Source organism: Petaurus breviceps, unplaced genomic scaffold (genome assembly GCF_028583685.1).
Source record: "Petaurus breviceps papuanus isolate PSGF00001 unplaced genomic scaffold, PetGlider_PUasm1.0 90459, whole genome shotgun sequence".
NCBI classification, from domain to species: domain Eukaryota; kingdom Metazoa; phylum Chordata; class Mammalia; order Diprotodontia; family Petauridae; genus Petaurus; species Petaurus breviceps.
The window spans coordinates 3,170,767-3,182,992 of record NW_027187259.1 but is presented as its reverse complement, the minus strand read 5'-3'; the positions used below and the strand labels follow the sequence as shown (position 1 = coordinate 3,182,992).

Genomic DNA, 12,226 nt, shown 5'->3' with positions numbered 1-12,226 from the left:
AGCTTTTTGTCTGTTCACAGCTTGGATCCAAACTAGACCGAAAGTGTCTTTTGCTCCTTAGGCTCCCATGTATTTCACACAATGCCTAGCAGAAGGCTGGCCACATAATAACTAATAAACATCAGAGGACCAGAGGCTTAGAGTGAGAAGGTATTTTATTTTCCAGATGAGGAAAGTGAGGCCCAGACTTGGGGGGGGGGGGCAGGACTTAGACTCTACGTGTTCCAACCTGAACTCCTTGTCTCCCCAGCTTGTCATCCACCATCTTCTCAGTCACCCACATTTGCAACCTAGCTGTCATCGTTGACTCCTCACTTGCACTCACCCCATTTATTAATCTACTTGCCAAATCTTGTCCGCTCTCCATAACATTTCTCACATATATCCCCTTCTCACCACTGTTTGAGTTCAGGATCTCATCTCTGCTCACCTGGACTATTATGATAGCTTCCTATGGTCTCTTTGCCCCAACGTCTCCCCCACCAGCAGGCCAAAGACCTGAGCAAGCCATTCCCCACTTTACCAAACTCCACTGATTCCCTTTCTTCTAAGATCAAATATAAACTTCTCCATTATTTAAATTTCTTCAAACTTAGCCTCTTTCTCCCTTCCCAGACCTCTTTCACGTTACACCCCTCCATTCACATCCAGGTATACTGGCATACTCACTGTTCTTCACACGACATTCCATCTCCCACCTCCGTGCCTTTCCATTGACTGTCCCCCATGCCTGGAACACCCTCTCTCACCACCTTTGCCTCTCTAAATCCCTGGCTTCCTTCAAGATTCAGCTCAAAGGCTGCCTTTCTGGGATTAACCAGTAGATACTGGGTATCTACTCTGTACATATTCTATATGTACCTGTTTATATACAAGCTGTCTTCTTCATTATAATGTAAGCTCCCTAAGGGCAAGAACTATTTTTTCTTTTTCTTTTCATCTTCAGTGATTAGCACAAGGATTCTTAACGTTTTTTGTGCCATGGATCTCTTTGTCAGTTTGGTGAAGCCTAAGGACCCCTTCTTAGAATAATGTTATTAAATGTATAAAATAAAATGCATAGAATTACAAAGAAAACCAATTATATTGAAATAAAGATGTGTTTTTTCCCATCCAAGTTCATGGACCCTCTGAAATCTCTCCATAAAGCAAGGTATCTATCAGTCCTAGCTTAAGAAACATTGACTTTTAGCCCAATATCTGGCACACATTAAGTGTTTAATAAAAGTTTACTGATCAATTAATGGATGAATGAGTTTTATAGGTTATAATCTGGAAGTAGAAGGGGTCTTAGAGGTTATCTAGTCCAACCCACTCATTTGACCAGTGATGGAACTAAGACCAATAGGGGTTAAGGGACTTCCCTAGAGATCACACTGATAGTGAGTATCCAAGCCAGAACTTGACCTTCTGATGAATCCAAATGGCCACAAATCCACACAAAGGATACTTTTGTAGAAACCAGTGAATGAAAGCAGAAAATGGTATCCTCTGAGCACAGGCCTCTTACAATTCAGGCACAGCACCTTGTATTCACCACCCTCCAATTTAGAATCCCCGTGTAACAGAGCTCCCCAGAAGCCATGAGAAAGTCTCTCTCAGTTGCACTCACTGAACCAGAATTTCCAGACGTTCCTCTGGGTGCCCTCTCCTGAGAACCAGCACCTCCAGAAGAAGCCTTCATGGTAGAATGTGAGGACATCTTTCGCGGAGTCTCTGGAAACACCTTCCTACAAGAAACAAAACATTGCAACATCTGAAGCTGTGGCCCTGCCAAAGAGAAGTCCAGCTTTGGCATGGAGCTCACACTAGCTGCAAGGCTGCCTTAGCTTTCCAGAAAGTGGGAAGCACACTAAATGCACAGGACTGAGCCCAGAGTGTACCCTGATTCACAGGATACAGAGCTAGAAGGGACTTGAGAAATCACCCAGTCATTTTATGGATGAGGAAATGAAGGCTCTGAGAGGGAAGTAATATTCTCAAGGCACCAGAGCTGGTAAGTAAAGAGCAGAGCCAAGATTTAAACCCAGGTCTTCTGACAACAGAGCACACCCAAGGGGCAGTTAATAATAGCTTGATGTCAGTTAGTTCAGGGTGCCCAGGCATCCAGGCTAGGACCTTTGTTCGTTAGCTGTTTTACAAGTGACAGAGACAAAGTTGAGGGCTTCAGAGAAGGCACACACCCTTCACACGTACAGATGCCACTAAGCTAGGAGGGTCAGCTAACACATGGGACAAGAGAGATGGAATCCAAAAAGATCCTGACAGTCTAGAACAATGGGAGAGAGCAAATGAGGACAAAAATTAAAAGGGATAAATATAGAGTCTTACATTTGTACTAAAAACAATCAACTTCACAAGTACAACCCGGGGGAGGTATGGCTGGAGATCAGCTTGTCTGAAAATTCTCTGGAGATGCTAACGAGGTACAAGCTCAATAAAAGTCAGTAGTAAACTATGGCAGCCCCCAAGTTCTGTGAGCCTGTTAGCCTGCATTTGGAGACATGCAGTCTCCAGGCCCAGAGAGCCAACAGCCCTGTCCTGTACCAAGTATAGTCTTCAGAGTGCCACCTTTGGAGAAGGGCACTCATAAACTGGAGGGGATCCAGATGAGGACAAGAAGGATCAGAAATGACCCTGAAGTCATGACATATGAGGATCCAGGGAAGAAACATGGAGATGTGGGGGATGTAGACTGGAGGAGAAAAGACCTAGGGAGGAGGCAAGGGGTGGGTGTGCAGGAAGTCTTCAAACCTGTTGTTGTGTGGAAGAAGGAACAGACTCATTCTGCTTGGCCCCAGAGCACAGAACAAGGACAGTTGAGGGGTGGGTGGAGTCACAGAAAAACTCCCTGAGAAGTGGAGCTGTCCCAAAGTAAAGGGGACCGCCTCAGGAGGCAGTGGCAACTCCCTCAAACAAAAGCTGGATGCCCACTTGTTGGGGATAGATGTTGGAGATGGAAGTGCTTTGGCCTGGATGGCACCCTCCAGGTCCCCTCCAATTCTAAGATTCTGTGACTACAAATCAAGAAATACTTATCCATTGACTAATTGACAGAGACCTTAGATACGAGGTGGGAGTTGCAAACAATACTTAATTACAGACAAGAATAAACACAATCCCACCAATGGTTTAACTCCTAGTTAAAAAATGGTTAAACTTCTGAAAGAAAACCCCAGCTCCCTAAAACACTCTATTCCCAAACTGGGATGCTAGTTTGTTTGAATATTCTTTCCATTATCAATTCAGATTTATATATTGTTTCTTAAGGCATTATCAGAAAACCATTTGGACATAAGCTTTCAGTTTAACCACCTACTAAGAAACACCTTGCAAACCTCTGTGAAACCATCTGTCCTAATATGGCTCTATGGTTGTCCAATGGGCAGAGATTCAGGATTCCCCTGGTCCCTTGATGTACCATCTTCATCGTTTGGGCAGAATGGTTCCAGGTGAGTCTGATGCATGGAAAATGGGCCACCAGTGTGGATTGGTGGCTTGTTTTTCCAAGTTCCTTGGCCAGGATGGCAGTGGCTGAATAAAAGGCTGAATTGTGAAATACAGTCAAAGTTCATTAATGTGAGGAACTAGGAGGGAGGTGAAACTGGATTAGTGTCAAGTTTGAATTACGGATTTATTTTTCATTAAAATGAAGTTTGATTATTGTATTTGCCCAAATACTGGCCTCTCCTAAAAACAGGCTGTACACACAAAATGAGCTTGTTTTGAAAGAAAAAAAAGAGATATAAACATTGAAAAATACCATGAATAGTAGGCCACAATCAGGTTTTATACAAGACAGATCTGGGGGAAAAGTACAGCCTATGTTTGAACAAATATGGTACATACATATTGTGATCCATATGGATACATATTAAATTCAGAGATTAAAAGAATATTCCCCAGCAGAGGATTCTGCCATTCTATATAGATTCCCTGGAACTCCTCCTGGAATACACTGACAATCCCCAACTAGAGACCACGGAGGAACATCCTTTCATGGTATTGTCTGTCTAGTATTGTGATTACAGCTTTTCCAGGAAAGCCTTCCCACACCTTCTCCTCCCAAATACCCCCCATACCCTGTTTGCTTCCACATGGGTTTTTACAATTAGAGAGGCATCAGATTATGTGGCAGAAAGATCCCAATGGTGGGGGAAAGAGAAACAGAGACAGCAAAAAGACAGGCAAAAAAAAAGACTGCCAATTTCTCTGAGGACCAAGACCATGCCACTTCTGTGTAAGACAGGGTCAGTAAGCTCCCTTTTCCACTGAGTATGAGTGGACAGCTTCCCTCACCCATAACTAAGGAATAAAATGGTGACATACAGGCTGCCCGTACAGATATGTACCCCAAATGGACACGATAATAGCCGTGACTTTGCTTGTTGCTAACTCAGACCCATGATATCATCCTTGTGGTCACCTCCTGGTGTGAAGCTCCCGCCCCAGGTACAGCTTAGCAACTCTGGCCTAAGGGAGTTGCCCAGAGCACTGAGAGCTTCAGAGGATGGTGACCATACGCCAGTGATCCTAGGATCTCTTCCTGTGCCATGCCGACTTTCCACAGAGGCCTTAGAACACCATTAAATGTGAGCACGATGACACTGTTGAGATAAAGCTGTGAGCCTGCAATGAAAGAGCCCTTTGGGGGCAGGCAGACCACAGTTCAAACCAAACAAAGGCTGCTTTCAGAGGTTTGGAGAGAGAAAGCTCTCCCTCAGAGCTTAATTCTAGAAACCATTTCCTTAATGAATGGATGGAATGTTTGGATCCATTTTTCTCAGTAAGCCTTCTTGGACATTTGCTTTGCCAAATTCCTCAAATGCATAAATCCTTGATCTACTGCTTATGGTATATAGCTAAGGAGAAGTCACGTAGTACAATGGTAAAGGGGCCAGTCTTGGAGTCGGGCTAACCTGGGTTCAAGGTTTGCCTCCGACACAGACCAGCACTGTGGACCTGGCCAATTCACCTACCTTTTCAAGCTCCGATCAACTCTCCAAGTCTGCAAGTTGCAGACATATTGCCTTTGTGCACCACTGAAGAGAGTTTTCACATAAGGAAGTCCCTGTACTGATAAAATCTCAGGTCTGGACCAGAAATATTTTTCAAAATACGATATTTGGTTTGAAATAAGAAAGGCAATAAGAGCCCTGAACATCTGGTGCACCTAGAATATCATCTCCAAGAATATCTCTCCTGATACTTCAAGCTGCCACAATTTGCTGTTAAGCTACCAGGATCCTAGACCATTCAAAATGGAGAAAGAACTTAGCTAACATCTATACCAACCCCCTTGTTTTACAGAGGGGGAAAGTGGTAAGAGACAAGTGACTTGTCCAAAGTCACATGCTAAGGAGCAGTGGAGCTGGGAACAGAACCCAGATCCCATGACTCCCAAGCAATTCTACAAGTCCAGGCCAGCACAGGGCCTCTCTTGCCCTCTTGGGCCTCACCTGGGTTTCCCAATGGCAGTGTTTGCCAGTACCCAAGAGTTTCAATCACTGCTAAAAACACAAGTTAAATGAAAAGCCTCAGAGTCATTTTGTAGCATTTTTGTGTCAGTTTCCTAGGACTCCAATTTCTTTCTTAGACCATTAGAGGGAAGCATGGGGGCTGTTTATAAGGTTTGTTTGATCGCTGCTTACCATCTCAGGGTCCAGAGTTCCATTTTTAGATGCAAACTCTCCACAGGCCTCTGTTGCCAGCAGCCAGTACTCAGTTCCAAATGCAACGAGGAACAGAAGAATGCCAATAACACCGACAATTCCCGCAACAAGGGCACCAATTCCAGTTTTCATGCTCGAATGACTGGCTTTGCTGCTTCCTATGCCCCACAAGAGAAGCTCTGAAGTGATCAGCTGTCAGGCACTGCCCAGCATTGGGATATAGGGAGGAGGGGTCCTATTTTAAGACACAGATGAATATCATTTTAGGATTGGTCCAGGTTGTGGAGAGCTCCAAGAGCAGTGCTATTAAAAGAAGATGACCTTGCTCAGCCAAGTCTTTGCAGTATTAGCCAAAAGGTTCCACAAGTGTGACCCAAAGAATCCAGTGGGGAGAAAGGCGTATTCATTTCTCAAGTGAAGGCTGGCTCCCACACACATTTGCAGTCCAATAGCATATTATTCCCCTTCATGAGCTCTACAATCCACACCTTCACAAAGGTGTTTTGAAAGTATAGCTTAAGGGGTGCCTAGGTGGTGCAGTGAATAGAGCACCAGCCCTGGGGTTGGGAGGACCTGAGTTCAATTCTGGCCTCAGACACTTAACACAAAAACTAGCTGTGTGACCTTGGGCAAATCATTTAACCCCAATTGCCCTCCAAAAAGCAAAAAAAAAGAATAAAGCATAGCTTAAGTGTCTCTCCTAAATGAGAATGATCTCTTATTTCCCCAACTGTTAATGTTTTCTACCTCCCGAAATGACTTTGTACCGCCTTATATACACTGTAGTGTATCTTTACTCATCTGTACATGGGAATTAAACCATTGGTGGGATTGTGTTTATTCTTGTCTGTAATTAAGTATTGTTTGCAACTCCCACCTCGTATCTAAGGTCTCTGTCAATTAGTCAATGGATAAGTATTTCTTGATTTGTAGTCACAGAATCTTAGAATTGGAGGGGACCTGGAGGGTGCCATCCAGGCCAAAGCACTTCCATCTCCAACATCTATCTCCAACAAGTGGGCATCCAGCTTTTGTTTGAGGGAGTTGCCACTGCCTCCTGAGGCGGTCCCCTTTACTTTGGGACAGCTCCACTTCTCAGGGAGTTTTTCTGTGACTCCACCCACCCCTCAACTGTCCTTGTTCTGTGCTCTGGGGCCAAGCAGAATGAGTCTGTTCCTTCTTCCACACAACAACAGGTTTGAAGACTTCCTGCACACCCACCCCTTGCCTCCTCCCTAGGTCTTTTCTCCTCCAGTCTACATCCCCCACATCTCCATGTTTCTTCCCTGGATCCTCATATGTCATGACTTCAGGGTCATTTCTGATCCTTCTTGTCCTCATCTGGATCCCCTCCAGTTTATGAGTGCCCTTCTCCAAAGGTGGCACTCTGAAGACTATACTTGGTCCAGGACAGGTATCTCCCTTGATAGAATGTAATCTCACTGAAGGCAAGGATTGCTTGGATTTTGCTTTATTTCCTTAGTACCTAGAACAGCGCCTTGCATATAGTGGGCATTCAATAAATGCCTGTTGAATTAACATAACTTAAATGAAGAGGGTTGGATAAACAAGGCTTCTTTAATTCCACAAAGTTTATTGTGTAAAAGTGAAAAAGGAAATAAACTGATTAGAAGATTGCCAGTGATCATGACTAGTATGTCAGCTCCTTGAATGAAGGCAGTCTATGACATGCAGTTTTCAGTTCTGGAGCCCCAGCATCTTGCTCAAGGAATCCTTGCCCATAGTAAGCACTTATATTTTTGTGAAATTGTTATTCATATGATTATAATAATCATGTTGCGAACAAGAAGAGGCACTCTCTAGAAGTGCACTGACTATGCATAGAGGCCTAGTAGAGAGACTGGAAGTTCTCTCTTCTCCTCTGGGCAAAGCACTCAGAGTTTAACAATAATAAAACTTTTCTGAAAAAAAAAAATCAATGCACTTTCTTTCCCGTCTTAACCCAGCACAGGAACTGAGTCATTCTGAGATGGATGGGAAGGCTAAAAAACCCAGACAAATTTAAATGCATCTGAGGGATTCAAGTGAAGCAAGCAGCCTAGGAGCAATATGGGAAAACCAGAAGATATTGGGAAAAGATTGGCCAATTGGAAAGGAAAGCCAAGGCCAGGGAAGATTCCCTTCGATAATGACAGAGCAATGGCAGAATGCTATGCTGCTAGTAGAGCTAGGAATTGGCCTAGCTTTCCTGGAAAGAAATTTGGAATTATGCTTCCAAAGTCACCAAGTAACACCTCTACTAGGTCAATACTCCAAACAGATCAAAGGAAAAGCAAAGGAGCCTACATATACAAAAATACTTCCAGCAGCTCTTTAGTGGTAAAGAACTAGAAACCAAGGGAATGTCCATAAATTGGGGAGTAGTTGAACAAATTATGATATGGAATACCACTGTGCCATGAAGGAAGAAATGGACTATTTCAGAGAAAACTTGGAAAAAATTATGAACTGATGCAGAGTGAAATTAGCAGAACTATGAAAACAATGTATACAATATTTATACAGGAAAACAATCTACATAACATACAAAATACAATTTATACAATAACACTAAAAATAAACATCTTTGAAAGACTTAAGAACTCTAAGTCAAGGCAATAAGTATTTATTAAGCACGTACTAGGCACTGTACTGCTATCCTAAACCCCAGGAATATAAAGAAAGGGAAAAGAGAATCCCTGCACTCAAGGAGCTCATTATCTAATAGGACAGACAATACATAAGCAACTATGTACAGATAAGCTATATATAGGATAGATTGGAGATCACTAACAGAAGGAAGGCACTTAAGGTGGATCAGAATAGGCATACTATAGAAGATGGGCTTTTAGTTGGGGCTTGGGAGATGAGTAGGGAGAGAATTATAGGAATGGGAAAGAGCCAGGGAAAATATCCAGTCAGCAGATAGGTTATCTTGTGGGAAGAAAGTAAAAGAGGCTAAAGTAAAGAGGCCAATATCACTGGAAAGTATGCCTGAGGGTGAGTGAGATACAAGGAGATTGAAAAGGTAAAGGCGAACTAAAAAGTTAGGAAAGGTTTTAAATGTCAAAGGGAGGGGCTTGGATCTGATCTTGGAGGTGATAGGGAACCACTGGCATTCTGGGAAGTAGAGGGGTGACAGGGTCAGCCCTGTACTCTAAGATCATTTTTTAAGTTAATTTATTTATATTTAGTTTTCAACATTCACTTCCATAAGTTTTAAATTTTCTCCCCCTTCCCTCCCCTCCTGCCTAAGACAGCATGCAATCAATCTGATATAGGCTCTCTATATACATTCCTACTAAACATATTTTCACATTAGTCAAGTTATATAGAAGAATTAGAACAAATGGGAGGAACCATGAGAAAGAAAAACAAAACAAAACAATAGCCTGCTTCATTCTGCATTCAGACTCCATAGTTCTTTTTCTGGATATGGATGCCACTAAGCAATTGGGGTTAAGTAACTTGCTCAAGGTTACATGGCCAGGTGTTTCTGGGTGGATGCTAAGTGTCTGAGCCCGGATTCGATCCCCAGGTCATCCCAACACTGGAGCCAGTGCTCTTACTCGCTGTGCTACCTGGCCGCCCCATCCTCAGTCATTTTTTAAGAGTGTAAAAGGATCTTGAGACCAAAAAGTTTGAGAGCCACTTGTTCTAGACAATTCTCTAAGACATATGTACAGTTACAGAGAAGGCACCAGCTCCCATTGGTAGAGAGAGTTGTCTCACCTGGGAGTTTCTTTTAATATTGAAATAAGAAGTCCAGGTCCCATCCCAAATACATCCAAGGTCAGGGGAGTAGCAAAGTGCAGGGAGGGGGCGGGGCCACAGGGAATCAGAACTAAAAGTCACAATCCTTGGTTTGACAGACCTTAGAGTCTGCTAGGGGAAATGAAACCTATCCATAAAACTGAAGACAAAACCAAACCACCTATGATCTATGGTTGAGTTGTACAGCACCTAGGTAATGCAGAAAGAGGAAAGATATTTCTGAGCTGGAGTAGCAGATGAGGTTTGTGAAATAAGTCCCTTTATTGATTCAGGCAATAAGCATTTGTTGAATATCCATCCCTTGGTCACTAAGAACACATAGATATTCCAGAATCCATCCAGAGGAGAGTGACCATGATGAAAAGGTGACTACTGACCAAACCACAGGAGGATTGATTAAAGGAATCAGGGGTGTCTAGCCTGGTGAAGAGAAAACTTAGGGGCCATATGACAGATGTCTCCAGGTACCTGAAAGCTATATTACAAAAGGGATTAGCCTTGTTCTCCTTGGCCCCTGAAGACAGAGCCAGGAGCAGTGGTTGGAGCCTGGACCAAAAAAAAATCCTATTTAGGCTCGATGTCAGGAAAAACCTCCTAACTCTTAGGATAATCTCAAAGAAGATCCCGCCTAGGAAGAAAAATTCCCTCACTGGGCAGCTTCAGGAAAGGGCTGGATGGCTGCTTGGAGAGTCTGTGACAGAGGGTCCAGGTTGCATCTAGAGAGATGATCTGACATCTCTTCTAGCTTTGAGAGTCTATGATTTCTTACACCAATGATATAAGGAGAAGCAAATGATACATGACACCTGACTAAGCACAGATAAGGCAGATCTTGATGGACAGGGCGACAGAAAAGGGGGCAATGGAAAGAGATGGCATTCCTCCCCAGTCAGCTGCCCTTCAGGGATTTTTTCCCTCAACTGCTCCACCTGCTCATTTCAGTGAAGGAATTCTCCCCTCCCAGAAGCCTGAGAGTCAGCTGCAAAAGCTACATGAAAAAGGAGCCATGGCCCCAGACCACCATGGCTTGGCAGGGCTTCCTGCCAGGGACTGACCAAGAGTTGCTTGTCTAAAAGTCCACCCCTGACAGTGTGCAGAGAGGGGCCCTTCCCTGGGCACTGCCTTCTTTAATATTGGAGCTTCCACACCACAAGCTCCCTAATTACCTGAGACCTCACCAGGCTCCAGGTTTTGCTGCTCTTAGGCCCAACATCTTGGTTTTTCCATGCAGAGCTCCATCTATCAATATGACACAAAGGCCTGACTTGGGTGGCTTGTGTTACCAGCTGAGTGTGCTAAGCAGTCTTTATAAAAAGAAGCTGCATCAGTGACAAAGATGGTGACTAAAATAAGATTGTGAGGATTGAGTAGCTGGCAGCCGGTGAAGAATTAGCCAGTCAGATCTTATTTCACTACATTTCTAAAGGCCAAGGCCAATTTTCCTGATAAAGGTTGATGGTGACAGCTGAAGTCTCAAATTCAAAATATTTAACAAAAGCTAGGCCTCAACTTAAATTCTCTTCTGGAATGATCAGACTCTGACTTAAATAGCTGCAAGAGGTACAGTTTCCTCTTAGCTGATTTAGTAAAAAGAGCCCTGGATTTGGAGCATGAAGATCTGGGTTCAAATCCTGGTTCTCTGTGGCCTTGAGTGACTCACTGAACCTCTCTGTGCCTCAGTTTCCTCCTATGTAAAATGAACAAGTTTAGTACATACAATAAATAGTCTCTAAGGACACTACTGGCTCTAAATTTATGATCCTACAAAAATTAATTTGTCAGCTACTGCTTGTGATGTGGACATGCCAAAAGGTCACTTTGAACATGACTACAACTTACGTGCCAACACCAGTTGCACAAAATATCAAATAACAAAATGTACAATATCTTAGCAGACATGACATGATTGGTTATTGATGGGATGCTCAATTGTCCATTAGTTGTCTTCTACAGTCAGTCCAACTATCTACTAGTAAAAGCAAAAGTAAACAAATAATCAAGACCAGATTAGAAGAAATGGTAAGGATGAATGGTAGAATCATAGTAGCTCTAAACCAAATTATCTAAATGAGTTGTTTACTCTTAAAAAAGGAAATGAGTGAAACTCAAAACACTGGATGGTTTCTTAGAGAAATCAAAATGATATAAAAGTGAATGCAATGAGGAAGTCAAAGGAACCCAGAAACCATCTCAACTAACAAATGCTTAATCTTCTTGCCAAGAGAGATATGGCAAACTGAGGTCATTCATGAAGAGCTCCCTCTTCTCCCCTACTCTTCATCTCACATCACTCAAATCTTTTCCCCTATCTCTCCGTTTCACATTTTCCCCTATCTCTTATTTCACATGAAGAGATAGCCCTTCTCTTTACTAAGGAGAACCACTCTACAAGAACCCTTGATCCCATTACATCCTATATTCCCCAGCAGATTACCTCCTCTATCAACCACATTCTAACTAATCTTCAATTTCTCCCTATCTCCCACATCCTTAAACTCATCATTTGAACATCCCTCCCTACTAGGTATCATCCTACAGCTCTCCTTCCTTTTATGGCTAAAATCCTTGATAAAACCATCGACAATCAGTGGCTCTATTTCCTATCCTCTCACTCCACTCTAAGAGGCTCTCTCTTCAGTATGGTTTCTGACCCCACTATTCAAATATAACTTCTCTTTCCAAAGTTACCTATGATCTCTTAATTGCCAAATCTAATTGCCTTTTCTCAATCCTCATCCTTCTTGATAGCCCTCTGCAGCCTGACACTGTTGATCACTCTC

General features: G+C 43.1%; 1 protein-coding gene across 2 annotated transcripts in view; it reads right to left on the bottom strand.

Moving 5' to 3' along the window:
* Positions 1-12,226, bottom strand: part of LOC138141729 (transmembrane protein 182-like) — a 276,562-nt gene that overhangs the window by 26,278 nt on the left and 238,058 nt on the right. The window contains exons 2-3 of one of the 2 annotated variants that reach the window (XM_069062560.1): positions 5,652-5,886; positions 1,613-1,730 (exon numbers count right to left, since the gene is read on the bottom strand). In XM_069062560.1, coding sequence (XP_068918661.1) covers positions 1,613-1,730; positions 5,652-5,804 — 271 coding nt within the window. In that variant the 5' untranslated portion in view covers positions 5,805-5,886. The remainder of the gene's footprint in view (positions 1-1,612; positions 1,731-5,651; positions 5,887-12,226) is intronic. The other variant, XM_069062561.1, reaches the window with a different exon arrangement.